The 22,375-nt window shown below is 41.7% G+C and overlaps 2 protein-coding genes across 4 annotated transcripts in view; one reads left to right on the forward strand and one right to left on the reverse strand.

The window, feature by feature from the left end:
- Fgf2 (fibroblast growth factor 2) overlaps positions 1-8,301 on the forward strand; it is a 63,207-nt gene extending 54,906 nt beyond the window's left edge. The window contains exons 3-4 of one of the 2 annotated variants that reach the window (XM_028889832.2): positions 6,235-6,320; positions 7,399-8,301. In XM_028889832.2, coding sequence (XP_028745665.1) covers positions 6,235-6,320; positions 7,399-7,432 — 120 coding nt within the window. In that variant the 3' untranslated portion in view covers positions 7,433-8,301. Of the gene's footprint in view, positions 1-6,234; positions 6,529-7,398 lie in introns of those variants that run through there. The other variant, XM_028889831.2, reaches the window with a different exon arrangement.
- Nudt6 (nudix hydrolase 6) lies at positions 6,613-22,279 on the reverse strand. Of its 2 annotated transcripts, XM_037206557.1 has the most exons (6): positions 22,032-22,279; positions 18,286-18,489; positions 14,026-14,081; positions 11,405-11,459; positions 9,342-9,470; positions 6,613-7,160 (listed from the first exon to the last, which is right to left on the reverse strand). In XM_037206557.1, the coding sequence occupies exons 1-6, from the start codon at positions 22,246-22,248 to the stop codon at positions 6,763-6,765; spliced, it is 1,059 nt and encodes a 352-aa protein (XP_037062452.1). In that variant the 5' UTR covers positions 22,249-22,279; the 3' UTR covers positions 6,613-6,762. The 2 variants fall into 2 exon arrangements, with proteins under 2 accessions (XP_037062452.1, XP_028745661.1); XM_028889828.2 differs by lacking the exon at positions 9,342-9,470.
- Positions 22,280-22,375: the final 96 nt, after the last annotated feature.

Here is a 22,375-nt window from a genome sequence, read left to right on the forward strand (position 1 = left end):
TTCTTAGACTCTCCTTATTTTTCATTACTTTGACATTCAGGCATTTTTAGGATCCTCCAGTTTGGGATTTCCTGGTGTTTTTCTTGTGGCTAGACAGTGTTCTGAAAGTTTGAGCGGACAACCACAGAAGTACAGACTTCATCATTTGGCTGAGAGAGTGAGTGTCTGCACTCTGAAGTTAGTCTTTCCTCTCCTTGGAAAGGGAGTCACTAAGCAGGAGTTCACTGTTAAGGGATGGAACATCATAAAGTAGTCACCATGCAGCTGTTCACACATAGGGGAGGTGTGTTGCAGATAGGAAGTCACCATGCAGTTTTTCACACCTAGCAGATGGTATATTGCTGGAAGGATGTCACCATGCAGCTGTTTACACCTAGGGGATGGTGTGTTGCAGGTAGGAAGTCACCATGCAGCTGTTCACACCTAGGGGATGGTGTGTTGCAGAAAGGATGTCACCATGCAGCTGTTCACACCTAGGGGATGGTGTGTTGCAGAAAGGATGTCACCATGTAGCAGTTCACACCTAGGGGATTGTATGTTGCAGAAAGGATGTCACCATGCAGCTGTTCACACCTAGGGCATGGTGTGTTGCAGGTAGGAAGTCACCATGCAGCAGTTCACACCTAGGGCATGGTATGTTGCAGGAAGGATGTCACCATGCAGCTGTTCACACCTAGGGCATGGTGTGTTGCAGGTAGGAAGTCACCATGCAGCAGTTCACACCTAGGGCATGTTATGTTGCAGGAAGGATGTCACCATGCAGCTGTTCACACCTAGGGGATGGTGTTGCAGGTAGGAAGCCACCATGCAGTTGTTCACACCTAGGGCATGGTATGTTGCAGGAAGGATGTTACCATGCAGCAGTTCACACCCAGGGGATGGTGCATTGCAGGAAGGATGTCACCGTGCAGCTGTTCACACCTAGAGGATGGTGTGTTGCAGACAGGGTGTCACTATATATATTACTCTTATAGGGTGGACTATGGTGGTTTTGCTTTATGTCGCTGAGGGTGGGAGTGTTACCTAGATACATTTTTTAAAGTTTACATTGGAAATTTGTCTATTCTGCATTTACTCTTCAGTTCAATCATTTTTATAAATATTTAGCCAAAGACTGATTTTGTTGCTAAAATGTTTGGAAACTCTTGCATTTGGCTCGGTGCTCTTGATACCTCTCAATGTATTTATTTTGAGCACTCCATCACTTCTTGGGTACCAAGACTCATGTAAATCCCCATTGTAACCTGGAGTGATACATTTCTCCAAGGTGTTTTGCTTTTATTAGAAAGTGGAATTATACATGATTAGTATGCTTGTTGCTTTTGGAGCTGTTGTTGCTTCCAAGCTCTGTCAGAGATTTGTACGTTACTAACTTTATACACACACACACACACACACACACACACACACACACACACACACACAAATATCTATCTAGCCATCTGAATCTGTGTTATACTAAAGAAACATGAGTCTTAGCCATGATCTGGAATATTTTAGCCCTCTTCCTTGCTTGGCTCTTACCCACTCCAACAATGCCTTGGTCATGGCATCTCTTTACAGCAACAGAGAAGTAACTAAGACAAATGGCTTCTTGGAATTATTGTTTGTAGAACTCTATGGCATTCCAAATTCACTAGTGTTTTTCAAAATCCCATTCTGTATTTATTAGTGAAGGGAAATTAGTCAGTGGTTAGGAGCATTTGTTCTTTCAAAAGACCCAAGTTTGATTCCCAGCACCCATATGTGGCTCACAGCCATTGGTAGTTTCACTTCCAGAGGATCTGATGCCCTTTTCTACTTCTGTGGACAGGCAAAACACTCATATACATAAAATAACTAAATCTACAAAAAATATTAAAGTAGAACCTAGTATACTTATTAATACAAATCACATATTTATATATTTATACATCTTGAATTTATTTGTATGTTTTAAAATATCCATGTTATGGTGTCAAAAACCAGGAACTAACACTGAGATACTACAAAGTAAAAATTTAATAATGGCCAGGCCATATTTTCAGTCTCCCATTGTAGGAGAATGAAAATGGCCCAGATTAAAGGCAGAGTAGTCTCTTTATGCCAAGCAAGCAAGAGATTAAAAGTAGAATTTTGCAGTTATTTTTATGATCATGGGAAATGTATATGTTATAGGTTTATGGCCAGACATTTAACATGTCACAAAACATCTTATGGTCAGTTAATTCTAAGAACAGTGGAAACAATTTATAATGTGTAATTCACAAGATTATTGAGGAAGAACCAGTCTAACATTGTTAACTAAAAAGAAAATGGAGCCCACTGTGTCTTAACATACATGGTAGGGATATGGTTTTCTATATAAGTACCATTTGTTGACATATATATTTATTAAGAAGGCAGCAATTTTTTTCCTGTTTTCTTTAAAAGTGAATAGTTGATTCCCCATGGCCCAAGGGGACACTGTGAAGTTGATTTCTGAACATTTCCCTAAATAATGTGATAGCTTTTTTAGACTCTATTACTTACAACATTATTTACAGACCCAGAGATCTGAAAGCCATTTTGTGTTTCTCATACAGGCAAATAGAAACTAAAAGGCAGCGTCCCTCCTTCCTATTTAAAATGAAAACTGCAGAAACCAGTATGTTCTAGATTGCTTATTCCTCAGAAACCAGGACATCCAGCCAGGCGGTGGTGGACATGCCTTTAATCCCAGCATTCAGAGGCAGAGGCAGGCAGATCTCTTTGAGTTTGAGGCCAGCCGGGGCTACAGAGTGAGTTCCACAACAGCCAGGGCTACACAGAGAAACTCTGTCTCAAAAAACAAAAAACAAACAAGCAAGCAAGCAAAAAGAAACCAGTACATCCTGAATTGCATATTCTCCAGAAACCAGTGTGTTCCAGATTGCATATTCTTCAGAAACTAGTATGTTATAGACTTTGTTCTTTCTTACTGACTGGCATTTGGTGATTGTCAATCTCACACCATCCACCGTTTTAAAGCATTTTATTTTTAATTATAAATACTTAGCTGATAGCTCAGGCTTATTACTAACTAGCTCTTACAACTTAAATTAACCCATATTTCTTATCTAAATTCTACCATGTGGCTCACAGCTTGTTACCTCATTTTCTACATGTCCTGCTTCCTCTGTGTCTGGCCTGAGACTCCTCAGACTCTGCCCTTCTTCCCAGCATTCTCTCTGCCCTAATAATCCCACCTAGCTATCAGCCAACCAGCTTTTTTTTTTTTGGTTTTTTTTTGGTTTTTTCAAGACAGGGTTTTTCTGTGTAGCTTTGCGCCTTTCCTGGAGCTCACTTGGTAGCCCAGGCTGGCCTCAAACTCACAGAGATCCGCCTGGCTCTGCCTCCCGAGTGCTGGGATTAAAGGCGTGTGCCACCACGCCCGGCTCCAACCAGCTTTTTATTAACAATGAGAGCAACACATTTTTATAGTGTACAGAAGGATTATTTCACAGCATTTTCTCCCTTTTTGTCCAAATAAAAAAGGAAGGTTTTAACTTTAACATAGTAAAATTATGTATGACCAAAACAGTTATCAAGTAGGAACTCAGTTACAATATTCAGTCCATTTGTATTTGGTAAATTTAGAGAAAATATTCTATTATTTATCTTATCTTTGCAAGTCTAAAGTTTTATACCTAATTTACTTTTTATTGTAACTAAGCAAAACTATATACATTGAATTTTTTAGTCTTTAACTCCAGCTAAGACCCCAGAAGGCTAAAATGTTACCTAACAACAGGAACATCAGGCTGTCTGGACAGTCACCCAAAGTTCTTTGGTAATGTTGGGGTATCCATCTTTGGCCTACATATCTGACGGGCCTAGCATATCTGACAAACTTTTCTGAGAAGCACGGTATTTTGAAGGATTGTCCTTTGTCTTGGCAAAGTTTGGCAGTTGCTTTCTTTTGTATCCTGTTGGTCCAGTTTGGACAGTATACTGTCAGTAATGAGGTAAGGGAAATTTCTTTGCCAAAATGGCTAGATTTTGCCATAAAGAAAACAAACTCTGTATGGAGTTTTTTTGATGCCCATTATCTTCTTTGAAGTAAACTGGTGCTGCCAGGAGCAGATGTGTCTCACTGCCATAAAAAGCCTTAGATTGTTAAACATATTAAATGCCATATCTGTATGTCTTTGAAGTATTTGAAGACCCTATCTATCTATCTATCTATCTATCTATCTATCTATCTATCTAAGAATATCTGTGTATGACTCTGAAAACATACCTGACATGACTATAAGTTTGACTATTATAGATGACTATTAATCTGTATTTCTTAATTATACATTACATTTTAAAATGAGCAAAATACCCTAAACAAGAGTAGACACATACATACAGTATAACAAAAATAACTTTAAATTTGTATCAATAAACTAAAATCCATACCAATATAAAATATATAAGATTAATAGTTGCTTTTTGGATTAAGGTATATTCAATAATCTGTCCTTTTATCATTTTTATATTATATCCCTGTTTTCTTCCTTTAGAAAGAAATCTTTGAATTTTACTTTGTTTAGCTTTTTTTTTTTTTAAACCATGACCAATAACAACTTGTAACTAACCCCCTTTAAATGATAATAAATTTCTATAATCATCTTTTGGGAATGTGGGTGTCACTCTCTAGATTACTTCCTGCTGTTTGTGGGTGCTGATGTCTTTGGGAGAAACTTAAGAAAATCAGGATAATTGTTAGGTTTTAGCTGGAGTAGTTTATGGGGCTGGATCATCTCAGCCAACAGCCTTGAAGCTGTTTTGGATGCAGAACTCTGAGGAAACTGCAACAGAGGCACTCTGAGAGGCTGGATCACCTGGACTATCCCTTTTCATTGGTGTATGGTCCCCTTGTTCTGAAAATACATAAACTTTTAAGGTCACATACATTACATACATTACAAGTATGGAATATGTGGGTGTACAAGTCAGTAAAAGATGATTTGTTTGCTTTATGTTTGAGTTGATAAAGTATCTGTTACATGTTTTATAGTTTTTCTAGGTTTATTTCTTTATATCTATAGCCAGGATTTTCAGGGGGTTTTCCTTGATCAAACCTGATCATCTCTAACCTGGAATGAATCCATAGCCTCTCATTTCCTGTGGAAATAAAACCATAACCTCTCCCACAAAGCAACACACCTTTGACTTCCATTTTGAAGTCAAGACATTTTAAAATATAAAGTTTGGTTTAATCTAGCAGCTTTCATAATCTAGTGTCTCTTAGCAGCCAAAAAAAAAAAAAAAATTAAAGACAACACAGTAACATACAGCATCTAGATTCTGTGTATTTTCCATCTTTATGTGACTTTTTAAAATATTACTTTACTCCATTTTTAAGGACTTTATTAACTTTTAAAGGACTTCATTATTTTTAAACTATATGTATGCATATATATATGCATATATATATACACACACATATATATATACACGTAATACGTACACACACACACACACACACACACACACACACACACATACACACACACACAGACTGTCTATACCCTTTTTCCTTTCTCTCCCAAGCCTTTGTACATTTTTAAACACACTGTAACCCATTTAGAGGTTTTTTTCTTCCATCTGGATCTGTCTTTACTGAGCATCTGTAACCTTGTCTGTCTGCATAAGCAAACCACAAACCTGTCATGCAGCATGCTGGTGGCTCCAGCCCACAGGCAGCAGCTGGCAGGCAACCTTAGATGTTTTCTACAGGGCAAACTACAAGCAACTGTAGCCAGTAGCCAACACTTGTAACTTCAGGTAACTTATTCTGTCCCCCATTCTTTGTGGGAAGAGTACTCTCGGTTACCTTTTTGACACTTTCCCTTGAAACCTATGAGAAATGTAAAAGGGAAAATGTCTAACTGTAAAGTTGTCCCAGGGATGAAGGGGGCGTGTGAGCCACACCTGGAGGAACTTCCGTGTTTTTCTCGGTATAGCATGTGGCCCTCCTGGTATGGTTCTCAGTACGGCATGTGGCCCTGCTGGGGGTCCCTGAGTGGTTAGGCTGTAAAGCTCTGAGTCTAGGGTAGTATGGTCCTTTACCTCTGTGTGGGATGCTGCCTACCCTGCTGGCTGATCATAGGGCTGGTATGGTCCCTGGGCTACTGTGTCCAGGAGGGGCTGTGCCACTGTCTTGTCACATTTTGGTTATCTTGCTGTCCTCTCACGGGTGTTTGACACGAGAAGCATAAAAACAACATTTCCTTTCTTTTCCAGAAGTGTGTTACAGAGGAGTGTTTCTTTTTTGAACGGCTGGAATCTAATAACTACAACACTTACCGGTCCCGGAAATACTCCAGTTGGTATGTGGCACTGAAGCGGACTGGGCAGTATAAACTTGGATCCAAAACAGGACCTGGGCAGAAGGCCATACTGTTTCTCCCGATGTCTGCTAAGAGCTGATTCACTTTAGAAACTGTTAAGGAGAGAAAAGAATGTATACAACTAAGTTTGGACACCTGGTTTGATAACTCATTGTGTAACAGTAAAACACTTAACCATTACCTCAGTAAAGAAAAACAAGTTTTGGAAAAAATTTAGACTTCCCCCTTTTACAGAGCTTTGGTTGTGACCCAGGGATGACTAGAGCCACAATCTTTTTCATTTATTTTCTTTATTTGAGAAGAGGATTTAAAAGTATGTACATTTACTGATTTCCATCATGAAAATCATATATGTGAGAAAACTGGCGCCAGGTGTCAGGCGCAGACCATGTCCATCTTTGGTTCACTCCAGTGTTTGTGTTCAATCTGTTCCCGCTGTGTCTCTGTAACTCTCTGGCAGTTCCCTGTGATAGAGTTTGTAGAACAGGCCTGTGTACACTGCAGGGAATTCCTCCATGCTGAGGTCAATTTTGTCAAACCCTTCCCTGTGTCCATACAGCAATAACCTAGCCACCCTCCGGGTGATGGGGGTGGTATTTTCAGTCCTGGCTAGTTTTTCTAGATCCATCCATTCACACTTCAAGCATTCCTGCTGGCAGAAGTTGATAGTGAAGGAACATGGCTGCAGGCGGCAGATCAGGTACATGTCCGACTTCCCGAAGGCTCCCGGACTCCCATGTTGCTGCCGGATGCTTAGCAGGGACCTGAATTCTGACTTCACACCAGTCTCTTCAAAAACCTCTCGGACTGCTGTGTCGCCTATGTGAAAGAGAGAGAAACAAACAGATTTCATTCCTAGAGATGCCATCAAGGGTTTCAGTTAAAATCTGGAAGTTTAAAAGCAAAACTTTGTCTTCAAGCTGCTTTCTGGATGTTGTGAAAAGCACTTTGTATTTAAGATGCTTTTGAGACGCCGAGGGTCTCTTTGGAGGCTTATTCGTGTGTCATATGTGGGAGCCACATCTTCTTAACCTCTCTTCTGTTCTATTTCCCAAAGGCAAGAACACATTTGCAAACAAAGCTGCAGTTAACATTCTGATAAATCCTTCACTATTGTCCTGCCCTGAACATTCGTCAAACTGCCTGAGTTTGTGAACACCAGAATGGAGAGAAAGGACCCATCCCTTGTTACAGGAATCTGTAGTGCTGAACGTACTTGAGTGAGCTGTGAAATGACTCTGACTTCTTGGTGATCTCAAGCCCACTGCCCCACAGGGCGAGGTCCTCCCCATGGTTATGCCCCTCTCCCAGCTGCCAGTGGGTCCTAGCCTGATTTGGAAACTGATTTTTCTTGAGAGCAGATTCCGTAGAACTTGGGGTCCATTCTTTCAATCCCAAAATGCAATAGTTGTTTCATCAAACATTTTCATAATGCATATAATTTTATAATGCAACAAGGGTTTTCACATTTTATAAATATTTTTCATAAAATACAAATTTCCATGGCAGGACTTTTATTGCCATTAACATACATTTATGTCCAGTTTTTCTAGACACCCAGGAAGACTGTCTGAATGGACTTGATTAATTCTGATGCTCTATAGCTGTCTGCCTTGACTGCTTTTCTGGTAATCTTTAGAATTGCTATAGATTGTTTATAACGCCTTCTGATGCCTCTCTGGATGTTTGCCAAATAGCACATAAGTTTGTCTTGCTAGTAATTCTACTGATAGTGCCTGGGGTATGAGGAGCTATCAGGAGCATATAGTTCCTACGCACTCACACCATTGACTGTTTTTCCCGCTCCCTGGACACATACCAGCCCCTAAGATATGCTCTTGTTTCTAAGAAACAGTTCTGGAAAGGCTCACAGGAACAGTAACTTGGTCTAAAATGCAAGACATATATCCACCATTCTTTTTCTTTCTTTCTTTCTTTCCTTTTTTTTTTTTTTTTTTTTTTTTTGAGACAGAGTTTCTCTGTGTAGCTTTGCTCCTTTCCTGGAACCCTAGAACTCACTCTGTATCCCAGGCTGGCCTCGAAGCCTATTTCTCACAGAGATCGGCCTGGCTCTGCCTCCTGAGTGCTGGGATTAAAGGTGTGCACCACCACTGCCCGGCTTCTTTTTCTTTCTTTTTCTTTTTTTCTCCACCATTCTTTAATTGTGTACTGACTTCCCTTGACTAAGATTTGTCCATAGGTTAAGCATGGCCAGACATTACATCTCATAACTGAAGGCACCAAGACAGGGCATACAGCTCACCATGAAGATGCCTGCCTCGGCTTGTGTGAGATGCTGAGTTCAGTTCCTGGCACCAGACAATGAGAAGGAGGGAATGGAGGCATCAAAGAACATTCTAGGCTCACAATGTTTCTCTAGTAAGAAAATAGTTTTCATCTAGCATATGATACATTATTAAATTTATTATTAAAAATTGTGGCACTAGTCTTAAATGTTTATATAGTGGCCTCTAACTCTTGTTTAAATATATATGTATATATACACATATATACACACACATATATATATACATATATATTCTTTAAATGCTCTGGAAAATAACTTTGGGGATCCTGCTCATTTCTTAGCACCACTAATGTGACCAGCTGTTTGTAAATCACAGAAACAGGACAGGGTGAATGAGAGCGTGAGTGTCCTGCTTAGCAGTCACTATAGTACCACGGTGGAGACAGAAGAGACACTGCCTGGGTAGACTGAATAGTTTAACTCGAATCAGTACATCACTGACTAACTGAAACTGAGTACAATCCAGTGCTTTTGTTTTAGAGATGCGGGACATCCTTCCCTTCCACCTCAAAAGGAAGCCTCTCCCTCAGTTCCAACGTGAATTTAAATTTATCAAGATAAACTGTTGTTTATTTCCAATTATTTAAACAGACTTTAAACTCAGCCGAGATAACAATTACTGTGTGTGAAGAATCTAGCAGCTCATTTTTGCTGCTTGAATGTGAGACTGGACTGCAACAGTAGGACAGTACCGAGGTTCCAAGCTTCTTCTGTTCTGTAGTATGTACTGACAGGATGTCTTGAGATGGAATAAAAATGATGGGAAATTTTCAGCATGTGCGTTTCTTCGAGCTCCCTCTGGCCCTGCTGAACATCCCTGGCTAGCTGAAACAAGATATGGTTTTTACCCATGGTAATGACATGTTTTAGGAAGGCATTTTGTACCTTTGAACTGTTCAAGACACCTTTAGATTCAAGCCTTAAGGACTTCAATTTGCTCTGCATTTTCCCAACTAAATTTCTTAAAAACATTTGTCATATCAATGTTTCACCTTCCTAGCATTATCAGAGAATAAAAGATTCCAAACAAATGAGTTTCCAAATTAATTAGCATTTATTTATTGGTATTTAATAGCAGGCTAATTAACAGCCAGTGAATGTCGAAATGTTCAGGATGGCAACATTCCAAAAGCGTGTTTCATACTTTCCTAAACAAAGGTTTCAAGAATATAATTTCCTGGTGGTCTAAAGACCCTGGCTTTCTCATTAGTCTTTATTTTGTATTGGCTATCAATAGAAACAGGCTGTGGAAGAGCAAGTTCTAAGGCTATGGTGAATGCCAACTGCTGCCTTTGTTTTAGTCCTGATAGGCTATTTTGATAACCACAGATACTTAAAAAAATTAGTACATTCAAAATTATCGAGGCTTAAAGGAAGATTCTGGAATTATACTTAAACCTGAATTTATACATACTTAACTTGAAAATGTGTTTTTCCATTTACATCTACATCTGTCTGAAATTCTTAGGATTTACTGAAGTTCAAAAGAAAAAAAACCCACCCTAATTCATTTGAAAAGGCATGTCTCAGGAAGGAAAGGCACACAGGGCTCAGATAACTTCCCCTCAGTGTGCAGGGTGAGAAGGCTGGACTTGAGTTACCTTGTTCACACACCCTCATATACCACACAGGTAATGGGAGAAAATGAAGATAGTCTTATAGAAAACATGGCCTTTGCTCTCAGTATTTGGCACCCTACAAAATACGGATGTTTTTGATGACATGGTCTGAGTCGCACAGTGTGGCCTGAAACACCAGCCTCCTCAGTACTGGGATAAACAGGTGTGTGCCATCATACCAACATCCCTAGAGTACACACTGTCAACAGACTACCGCCCCCCCCCCCGAACTAAGCAGTCAGTGAGACCCTAAAACCAAGGTTTGTTTTACATATCTGAATGTTATCCACATGCTCATGGGTTTTTAGGAGCTGGTCATGTAAATACAGACAGGGCATTTGGATCTGTGTAATATTTAAAAAACTCAAGTCTTCATGAACATGAACTCAAATATAAACTAACATAGGAGACTGTTCTAATACAGCGACTGGCTAAGGAGAAATGAGAATGTACACATTAAAGCAAAGGTCATTGAGAAATAATATGAATATCTAATGTATTATTTATTGATCAGGATGATGTTGAATTTAACCTAATGGTTTAAGGCACAGCATCGTTCTATACTTTGTGGACCAATGACCAAGTCCTTAGCTTCCTTCCATCCTGTCTCCCTATGAGCTAATGTGGTGGGAGGGGGAGGCATGTTATTTCCCACTTGAGACTTCCTCGTAAGGTATTTTATTATGTTTTGGATTATTCATAATAAAGAGCTGGCAAAATCTTCAAAAGAGAATCATATCACTATTTCCTTGTAGCTCGCTTTATTATACTTCAAAGTTCATTTAAAATTATTATCCACCCATATGTGACTGTAATATGATCACAAATTCAAAATTTAGTAATTATAGCCTTATTTGAAAAAATCTTCATAGTGAACTTTACTGATGAAGGTCTCAAGTTGCTCCTTTTCAGATGACCTCAGAGCACCCCTGGAAAGGGTGCTCCCGTAGGGATGAGTTGTGCTAGAAAACTCATGCTAATGTATATCAGCCCTCCAGAAATCTGCCTGAAATTTTCTGACTTGGTCTGAACCAATTAGAAATTTTAAATTCTTATTCTTAAGCTATAAAGCAGTGAAGGAAACATATTAACTCTCTGAACATTTTCAAGCTTATCAGAAATATATAAATACATACCAATATCTTCTCCAGGCTCTGACAGGCCTCCTGGAAACTTCCACATATTTTTCAACTGCAGTGCAGAGTAAATGAATAGTTGATGTCATGATTCACTCTCTTTCTGTCCTGTTTCTCTCCATCTTCTTCTACCCTAGTTCACCCACAGCTAGTCACAGCAGTAAACACTTATTTTTAGTAATTTTACTCTATTTCTCCCAACTTTCTCACTACTACAGTTTTTTTTTCTCTTTTCAGGGAGATGGTAATTGATGAAGTCTTTTCCTCTTATACTTCAGGAAATAGAAGTGGTGTTATTTAGCTAATGTGATAAAACCTGTATTAATGAACCTTTGGAGGGAAATATCTATTAATTTGTGTACTTTACAGAACTTGGCTGCTAGTTAAATATGAACAAATAGGATTTTACATATGCTGCTATAAGTAGAGTACAGAATAAATGTAACCACCGAGGTATGCTACTCTAGATTTTTATATGCATTTACTGTATTTTGTCTCTAATCACAGATATTACTCAAGATTTCTGTGTGTTAATAGTTTCATGTAAAATGTTATTGCTTTTTATGAGTAGTGTAAATAAAATTAATTTGGTTTCTTGGCTATCATTTCTTTGTATTTTTCTCATTGATCATTTCTTTCTTTCTTTCTTTTTTTGGTGGGAGGATGCTAAGGGGATAAACCTGACCTCTGGAAGAAATAAGAATAGAGTGAAATAATTATGAGCTAGCACAAGACAGTTTTCTCATGGCTGACATGATTTGTCTCTTTGTAGAACTCTGCTGTATGTGTTCATCATACTATAAATCTCAAGAATGAGAAGTGACCTCATAAACCAGCAGATTTCATACTGTTCATTCATAAAACCTTTATGGACTTTCCACTGTGCACTGTCACCCTTTGGCTTCCTGGAAGTATGCTTCTGAGAGCATGCATCACCTCTCAGCTATGTGCCCTTGGAGGCCAGTGGCAGGATTTCTGCTTTCCATACACTGTTGATTACTCAGTACAGAATCCAGGCTTTCCAGCCTTCTGTATCCAACTCAGGCTTGACATTAACTTACAAAGCATATTATGCCTAACTTTACTAGCATAGAAATCTACCTCATCTGCAAGGATGCATTGTCTTTTCGGTTACATTTTGATATGGTTCTAGAAGTTTTTTTTCTATGGAAACTGATAAGATATTGGATACTACCATCATAAACTCCACTTGTAATAAAAAATGATGTAACAGGGCACTTGAGAACTTGGAATTATTATGACATTAACCTTCCAATACACCATCATTCTGTCATCACAGTAAAGCCTGTCAATAGCTATGATCTGCATCTCAAGCTTAAACTCACATCTGGCTCCCAGGACCCCTCACAGTGGGTCCTAACATGTCTGTCACATCATATTCCCCACTCTCTAGTCATTACCATTAAATGTATATATTTATGTCCCAATGCAAACATAAAACTTAGGTGCTACATGAGTTTATGTTAATGGTAGAAAGTTTTGTTCAAGTCAGAGATAGGACCTTAATTTAGGCCCTGTAAGTTTACTTAGAATAATTTTGGATAGCATTTCTGAGAAATTATGATGTTGCACTGAGGAAAATGTTTACTTTTGTCCAGCAACATTAATGAAGGGTCAGAAAGTGTAAAGATAAACACCCTTGCTGAGCTGGCCACTGCTCCGAGGCAGCACTAGCCCCTGCTTGGATTCCCAGCACCACGGAAGTAGAAAAGGCATTCTCCTTCACTTTGACACCAATGCCGAGCATGAAAACATTTCTAACTGTGGTTCTTCTCTTAATCTTTGCTGCTTCTAGTAGCCTGGACTCCTCTTGTGGCCTGTCTGTAGCATTGCCAGTCTCTCAGGTCACACCCTACTGCCAGCATTCCTAACCACAGTGACGGTTCTGCTTGGCGTCCAGTGTGGCAGGCCCTGGTTGAGTGTGTGTGTGAGTGAGTGTGAGTGTGAGTGTGTGTGTGTGTGTGTGTGTGTGTGTGCGCGCACGCGCGCCCGCCACATGGATGAGAACACTTGCAGAGGTCAAAGAAGGCATCAGATTCCCACAAACCGGAGTTAGAGGTGGTTGTGAGCCACACTCTGGTTTGGGTAACAAGTGCTTTTAACTGCTGAACCATCTCTCGAGCACCTGGCCTCCCCTCCCCTCCTCTCCCCTCCCTTCCTTTACCTGTAAGAAACTCTCCTAGTCTGAGTTTGAAATGTCACCTCCTCTGCAGCATCTCTGGAAGCTCTATGGCAAAGAATCCCTTCTACGACTGTCCAGACTGTGCAGGACTGTCGGGTAGCAGGTTTTCAATCTCTGTACTGGGAGCAGAGCTCCTGGCAACCTAAGAATGCTACCTCAACACTGTGTCTTCCCTGTTAAACACCATCACCTGTAATATTCTACAGTCATGAAGTAAGCACGACACTGAGGCTCACACTGGCAGCTTCAGGCCTCCATCACAACCTTATTTAAATAAGTATCTAAGTGTTCCATAACTGCTTAGAAACAGCTATTAAAGCATCTTCCTATATTCCCTTAGCTGTCTCAACATTTCTATGTGTTATTTTTCTCTAGGGAGAATATCTGGAAAACAATCTGTAAGGCAGGAACAACTTACTTTATTTCGATCTTGTACAACCAGAACTTTCCTGGTGCTATCATCAAATACAGCACCTTTTGGGGGGAAAAGAGGATTGCAAAGTATTAATTTCATTCACCTTCAACTCCTCCATAGTCACCTGTGATCATTAGAATCCCACCCATATTTGAAGGTCTAGTCCAGATACCTCAGCCAAGAAGACTGTAAAACACCTCTCCACTGAGGAGGGCATTGCTCAGTTGACCAGTTTTCTTTCTTTTCTCTTCTCTCCTCCTTCCTTCTTCCCTCCCCTCCCCTCCCCTTCCCCTCTCCCTGAACAGTTTGGAATTCAAAGGGTAGTTACAGCACATGTTAAACCTGTACAAGAATCATCTACATACAATGTTTCTTTAGATTGTCTATGCCTCATCGCACAGATGAGCATCTTTTTTAGACTTTAATAACATCTTTGGTGTTCAAACAGTCATGGGTGTTTGCTGCAGTCCATCTGGCTCTCTAAAGAGACGCCGTCTATTGAGAGTTTAGAACAGTTCATTCTCACAGATCTAGAAGCTAAGAAGTCCAGGATCAAAACGCTGATACACACAGTGTCTTTGAAGGGCTACTTCTCATAGAGAGCATGCCCACTGGGGAAAGGGTGGGCCCTTAGGCCTCTGCCAATGGGGCTCCAATGCCTTGTTAAAGCTCTGCCCACAGGACCCAGTCACCTGCAAAGGCCTCACCTGTTAATGCCATCACCCTGGGGATTAGGTTTCTAACATGCTGCACACATTCATACCTCAGTGCTCCAAGCACTAAAGACACAACTGGACTTCTTGTTCTAATTCTTACTCCTTGAAGCACAGTGCAGGCCTCGGCTTCCTGACAGAAATCCCAGCTATCTCAATATCCATCAAGAGCTGTCTGAGGCCAGTTACATTTCCTTACTGTGTGTGCATATATTCTATAGCACACTCATCCATTTGGAAGGCTTTATTCTGCATGTGCTTAAAGTTCCAATCTAGCACTTTCATTTACTCATTCATCATACACACTGCTCAGTACACTGAGGACTTTGCTACACCCAAACCAAATCTTTCTCTAGTATTTAAAGTTTTTTTTCCCCATGTTATTTGTATGAGTGTTTTGCCTGCATGTATGTCTGTATCATGGGCATGCAGTGCCTAAGGAGGCCAGAGAGGGCAGTGGATCCGCTGGGACTGGAGTTACAGATTGTTGTGAGCTACCATGTGGGTAGCTTTTTAGTAGTTGTTTGGGCAATCTTGCGTAAAAAACATAAATAACACTTTAATCATCTGTACTAAATTCCTTAAAATGGGCTGACTTAAACATAACCATAGGAGAAGATATTTTCTATATACTTACTCATTCTTTATTGAGTCTTTTTTATGTAACATATGGAAGTCCCTTATGTATTGACTGAGCTCCTGTTATATATGAGACATTTGATCAGGTACTGGGGATGCAGAAAACACAGCAAAACTCGCTGTCCTGCGATCATATCCTGCTGTGTGTGGAGTGGAGACAAATTAAAGGGAAGTTACACAGAATGTCAGGAAGAGGTAAAAAAGAAATGTGTGCAACACGTGTGAAAGGAGCTGTTTGTAACTGAGCGGCTGCAGAGATGCTCAAGGGTGAAGAACATACACTGCCTTTGCAGGGGAGCTGACTTCAGATGCCTCACAACTACTTGAGACTCCAGCTCCCGGGAGCTGATGCCCTTTCCTGGTCTCTAGGTACCTGCACACACACATGACGACACAAACACACACACACATGCTGATAAATAAAATTTATTTTAAAAATTCAAATGTTAAAAAGTACCTGAAATGAAACGCTGTACTTGGTACTCTGGGGCAAGAAAGGATACCCGTAACTGTGATTAACTCCAGTGAGGGAGGTATCATATGATGTGAGTCTAACTGGACTTTCCATGGGATTAGAATGGCAAGAATCCTGTTTTTAGATTTGAAGGTTTTGTGATTACCGGGCATCTCTTTTCTTTAATGTGTTCACCAACAGCATAAAATAACACAGTGAAAAGATATTAAGCACAATTGGAGCACCCCCTGCTGGTCGCAGCATAAAGCTGAAGCAACACAAGATTGGGATTAAACAGAAGTTCCTTTCTAGCACATTAGGCAGTGTGTGGCTCTTGTGAGGTAGGAGTGACTGAGTTCACACAGACATTAGTGGGAGAGCTGGGCTTATAGCCAGGCTTCATTCCAAATGGGCACTCTTGTGGACAGCACTGTTCCATCCAAGACACAGCAACTGTTCTGTAATTAAAGATGTCAATGCATCCATCCATCCATCCATCCATCCATCCATCCATCCACCCACCCATCCATCATCCATCCATTATCCTTACACCTATCCATAATTCATCCATCCATCATCCTTACACCCAGCCAGCCAGCCATCTATCCATCATCCATGGTATACTGGGTGCCTCCTTTGTATTTGGCTCTGTATTTAGCTTGTGGAAACAATGGTGAACAAGACACAAAATGTCTGGCTTCAGGGAGTTTGCATATTGTTGAGGAGAGTAAGTAGAGATATACATATAACTTTGGGTTGCACTGGATGCTATAAAGAAAAACATCTGGATAAAGAGTCACAGACTGGTGGAATAGGCATGGAGGAGGTCCCTATCTTAGGAAGTTCGGGAGCTTTTCTGAAGTCAGTAAGATGCTTCCCATGCAAACATGGGGAACCGGGTTCAGATCCTTAGCTCCCACTTTAAAAAGCCAGGCACAGTGCATCTGTGGACCCAGTGCTAGGAGGTGGAATATCCCCTTGGCTTGCGACCTCACCAGCCTAGCCAAATCAGTTGCTCTAGGTTATAAAACACAAGGCAGATGGCACCTGAGGAATGACAGCCAAGGTGGCCTACACACACACACACACACACACACACGCACGCACGCACGCACGCTGGCTTTGCATGACTTCCAATGAAGCATCAGCCTATCACCAAATTACTCGGTAGAGTCTACGGAGGTAGAGCCCAGAGAAAGTTTCTGAATGTCTATTTCCTGGCAGGGAAGAAGTCCACAAATAAGCATATTACTGGACATTCCCATCAGCTCACTTACAACACTTCGATACACAGACCAGCCTAAAGCTGCCTATGAATTATATGAAAAGGCACAAATTACTAGGGTAATAATTAACCTGCATTGTTTTTTCATTTATTTAAGGATTCCTTACTATTTCAGGTGTGTTTTTTTTCTGGAAACCTAAGAATTTCCTTAACTCTGGTTCACAAAGGATGGTCCTGAGAGCAGCAGCAACAACGGCTGGCACAGAGAAGTTAGTAGGAATCAGACCCTTGGGGATGGAAGTAGCTGCTCATTTTGGCAAGCCCTCTAGGAGGTTTCAATGCCCTCAAACAATGAGAGTTTTCTGCTTCTGAAGCTAACTGGGGGCGCTCAAGCCTCTACACTAGTTATACTGTTCTATCTTAAACCACTACCATTTGGCACAATAACCATGTAAAGTCTTCAGAAGTAATGGTCAAATAATCGAATGGTTAGTTTGCCTTGCCTCAAGTTTTCCTGTACGACTTCATACATTTAGTGCATATTTAGCACTAGTATGTGTGAAACAACCATGAACTTCGTCAGAATAAAAATGGAGTTCCTTGTGTCACTTTTAACAAAACGAAATAAAGCTGGGAGATTATGAAGACAGATGCCTGATAATAATGATTACAAAGGACTGCTGGACCCCAGCCGGCTGAAGCCAGGACAGAGAACTCCACGAGGACATGCTCAGTCTTTGACTGATGCCACTATTACCCTTAATGTCTGTGCCCAAGGGTTACTCTTTGAAGTACTTGCTCTAATACTCTCCATTTTATCTTTTAAAACTTCTTGCCTCCTTGAATATGCTTCAAGTTTACTCTGACATATGTCTTCTGATTGCAATACACTTGAATCACCAATAAATAAATAAATAAATAAATAAATAAATAAATAAATAAATAAATAAATAATCACTTTCTGGAGAATGTCACTGTTTATTTGGGGTGACATATGCTTTATTTCTTTATCCCAGTTCAGTGCCACCACTGAGAGGTGAAGTTCAGTCATGTGGGAAGCAGGTTAACTGTGGCCTTTGGGAAGCTTGCTTCTCCACTTGCTCTGTGTGGGTTCCCAAGACAGCCAGCCACAGTCTCCCCGCTCACCGAACCAACATCCACTGACAGGCTAGCAGCTCAGCTGCAAGAAGACATGTCAACCCAAGAAGAGGTATTTCTGGTCTGAAACTGACCTGCAACCCCGACTTGGTGCGTAGCATATCCCGGCAGTCTGCTGGGTCCTTCTCCCAGCCACAGCGTCAGCGTTGAGGAGTGGGAGTCTGCGTGGTGGAAGCGGAAGCCCAGGGAGGCCGCAGAGGCGATGAAGTGGCTTTGCAGGATGGGGATGTGCAGCCATGCAGCCACCCTTCCTTCTGACCGCCACTGTTGTAGGGCAGCTAGAATGCAGGGGAGGAAGACGACAACGTGTAAGGCCTTCCTGTGGCCCTGGCAGTCCCTGTCTCGGCATTACGATAGCCCACCACCGTGCTGCTGTTTATAACCATGCCTCCTACACACAGGTCCTGCACACAGCTGCTCAGTCACTGGAGAATGGACAAAGGAACCGACTTTCAGCAAATTCGGGTTTCGTGCTTTCCTCTTTCCAGTGCTGGGGATCAAAGCCGGGGGCTTGTTATATGCGGTCCGGCACTCCACTACCGAGCCCCATCCCCAGCCCACTCTGTTCCTCTCTATGCCCTCAATTTTTTTTTTTTTTTTTTTTTTTTTTTTTTTTTTTTTTTTTTTTTTTTTTGGTTTTTCGAGACAGGGTTTCTCTGTGTAGCTTTGCGCCTTTCCTGGGACTCACTTGGTAGCCCAGGCTGGCCTCGAACTCACAGAGATCCGCCTGGGTCTGCCTCCCGAGTGCTGGGATTAAAGGTGTGCGCCACCACCGCCCGGCCAATGCCCTCAATTTTAACGTTCAACAATCATAATGATGATGAAGGGTGGGTCTTTTTGTCGTTGTTTTAACTCTTCCTGAGAGAGTTCTGATGTTATTTTTGGTTTACACATTGCAAAGTGGTTAAAGAATAAGCCAGAATTCTCTATTACTAGCCTGTAGAAATTTTTAGTTTCTCTTTTTTCTTGTGATTTTTTTCCATTATCATAATGACTACAGCTTATATTAGGCCTTTTATAATAGTTACATATTAAACACTCTATTATTATAATTCCTTCAATGAAAGTAGATTTCTCAATAGTAGCAGCTTCCCTCATGTATCTTACACACTACCCAGCCAAATTCTACTCTAGACATTCATAGTATTTACAAATTTATTACAAACACCATTCTGAAAATAAAGATTGGTTTTTTATTTTAGAAATCTTTACATTTTATTTTTCTGTGGGACGGGGGAGGGTGCTCACTTATTTGAACCTCAGATGTTTCAAATGCTTAACATTATCCAAGAGTTCACACCATGAAAGACAGGTAAGCTTTAATTTGTGGGTGGGGAAATGCCTTGTTACAGCTGAGACTTCAACAAAACCTCTCAACCACTGGTTACCCCCGACCCTGCATCCCACCCTCTCTCCCCTGGTACCCAAGGATGTCTTCATCCATTTCCTGGTCACCTGACTTTCTCTTCTCTTCCTTGGCCTTGCTTATGTAAGCTCCTACCTGCTAAGGACCATGGGCTCCCCATCTCTGGAGGTCCATTTGCTTAGCACAGTTCTAAGTTGTTGGTCTGGCATGCACTGTGGCTATAGGGTTAGATTTTTCCTACCTCACTTTCCCTAACTGAATCATTCTTAATTGAGGTATAATGACATAAAGGAAGATGCACAAATCCTAAGTGAGCAGTTGAAGTGTATGTAGACACCCCTAAGCAATGCCTCCATTAAGACTCCAGAACATTTCTATCATGCAGTAGGTCTCCTGCACTCCTTCCCAGGCAATCCTTCCAATCGAATGAAATGCTGCTTTCTAAAACAATGGTATTTGATTTTCCCTTTCCACTCTTTACCTTGGACCATTCACGTTACCGCCGCTTCAGCTAAAGCATGAGGTTGTCCAGTTCTGACCTCACTGAACTCTTAACTTTTCCCTCCAGCTGTTACTTCAAACCATCTCAAAACTGAATCCAGTGCCCATACTAGCCTCATCCACAGGCCTGTTCATGTTCATTCCTCACAACAGAATTTGAAATCTTAGACCCAACTCTATCAAGAGTTTCTTCCTCTTTTTCCCCCTCTAAGAAACGTGGTCCCTTCCCCCATCTACACATCTTGTACCAGTTCTTGGAAGCTCAGCTCCTATATGACCTCTTCAACAAAGGGTTTCTTAACCATAGTAGTGCAGGTGCTACTATTATGTGAACGTAGTAACACATGCTGTCTGTGTGACTCACTAGAATGTATCACACATCCCCTAACCTACTAACTAGTTTTCTATTTCTAGTTAAAATGTCATAATTTGTAATCCTCTCCCTAGAAGCAGGGCTATTTCACCACCATTGCAAATGTGATGCCAGGCATGGTAATTATTCTGCAATCCTAGTGCTCTGGAAGCAGAGGTCGAAGGACCATGAGTGTGAATCGGCTTGAGCTATCTATAACATTCACCTGCCTCAAATCCCCTCTGCCAAGTAGTCTACGGAGGGCTAGGTACACTATAATCCTGACATTTGGGTTGTCAGTAACAAAACAGCAGTAAATGAATAGTGGCGCACACGGGCAAACCCGCCTCAGCAGTCATTACTAACACATTATGATGTTTAATCTCGAGGACACTGACGTCCTGTCAGGCTTTCTTCTCTGACTAGTGCCCTTTTACAGGCACTGTCCATTAGTTCTGTTTGATTCCATCACCACAGAGCTAGAAGCAACTCCTAGAGCAGTGTGAAGAAAGTACAGACCCAGAGCCAGGGGAAGGTACCCACTGCCTCTGTGGGTACCATCAGGTTATGAAAATGAAATGAATTTATATTTGTTAGATTCTTAAAACGAAAATTACAGTGAAATGTTTAATTAAAGATATGTAAAAAATTGTACTTCATAGCTGAGGGATTTCATTTAGGGTGTCTTTGATCATACTTATCCAGTAACTAGAGCTGGCTAGCGTTACTCACCTATTCAGTGGTCATTCGATTAATGCCTGGCAAAGCTTGTGGCACAATCTGGGACTTGAACCCTGGACACGTTTCCAAATGAAGCACACTTTCTGGAGTGGTGCTTAGATTATCATTGGTCACTGGTATGCCAAACACCCGTACCCATCCAAATGTGTATACCTAACAAGAGGATGAAAGGATTCGATTCTCCTACTGGCAATATTGATGGAGCCTAGGCGGGGCTTTTCAGCACTTACAAACAGGAGAGATGTGAAGTAGGTTGGTTTGAAGATGAAGATTAAACGGCATTAGAGACGCTTACTTGCCATGTTGCTCACAGGATAAAGATCATTTGTGGTTTCCTGGCTATGTGAAAGAACCTTTCCATAGCTAAATTTCCATGCTATGTCTTCAGTTTGGAAAGTAGACCGCTCTAATAAACCAGACACTTATCCCAAAGTTAGGGCTCCTTCACTCAAGCTCCCTTTCAGATTATTAGGCTCAATGTTCAAAGCCAGTGATGTGTTCCTATTGAAAACTACAAAGCTCTGTGGGTAGAAACAAGCACTGGTTCTTGACCTGCCAGCTCCTATCTGCCCCCATTAAGAGTTTTGTCCAACAAAGACTGTGGCAGAAACTAAGTGCCAGCAAAACGAAGGCTGCAAGGCAGCAAACAGGTTATCAGCGTTTCCTAAGAGTTCAACGTGTGGCCCACCGCGTGCAAGGCGCTGCGAACCCGGGGCAATCGCAAGGGCGAGTATCTAGGCTTTAGACCCAGACATGGTTGAGGGAACTTCCAGGTCAAAGCTCGAGGGCCGCTGGGTGTCCTTTCAGCTTTCACCTGGCACGCTCCGCCCTGGTTTCCGGGGCCCGAGACCCGCACTTGCCCTGCAAGAGCCTCCGGAAGGCTGCAGCGTCCAGCCCGTGCAGCGCGCGGTGCCGCGCCAGATGCACCGAGACGCCCCCAAATCTGTCCAGCTCGCCTTGCAGCTCGCCGGAGTCTCGCGGGCTGCCCGAGGCTGTGCGCGGCCCGGCGCGGAGCCCGACTCTGCCTGCAAGGAGCAGCGCTGACGGCCAACAGCCGGCACTCTTCAGCCACCTCATTGCTGCACCTAACCTTCCCGACGCTCGCCTCGCCCCGCCCACGTCTGGCCCCGCCCCGCCCACGTCCCCAGGCACCGCCGCGTCTCAGCTTCCGGAGCACGTCCCGCCCCTTCCCTCCCCGCCCTTG

Source organism: Peromyscus leucopus, chromosome 6 (assembly GCF_004664715.2).
Source record: "Peromyscus leucopus breed LL Stock chromosome 6, UCI_PerLeu_2.1, whole genome shotgun sequence".
Classification (NCBI taxonomy): domain Eukaryota; kingdom Metazoa; phylum Chordata; class Mammalia; order Rodentia; family Cricetidae; genus Peromyscus; species Peromyscus leucopus.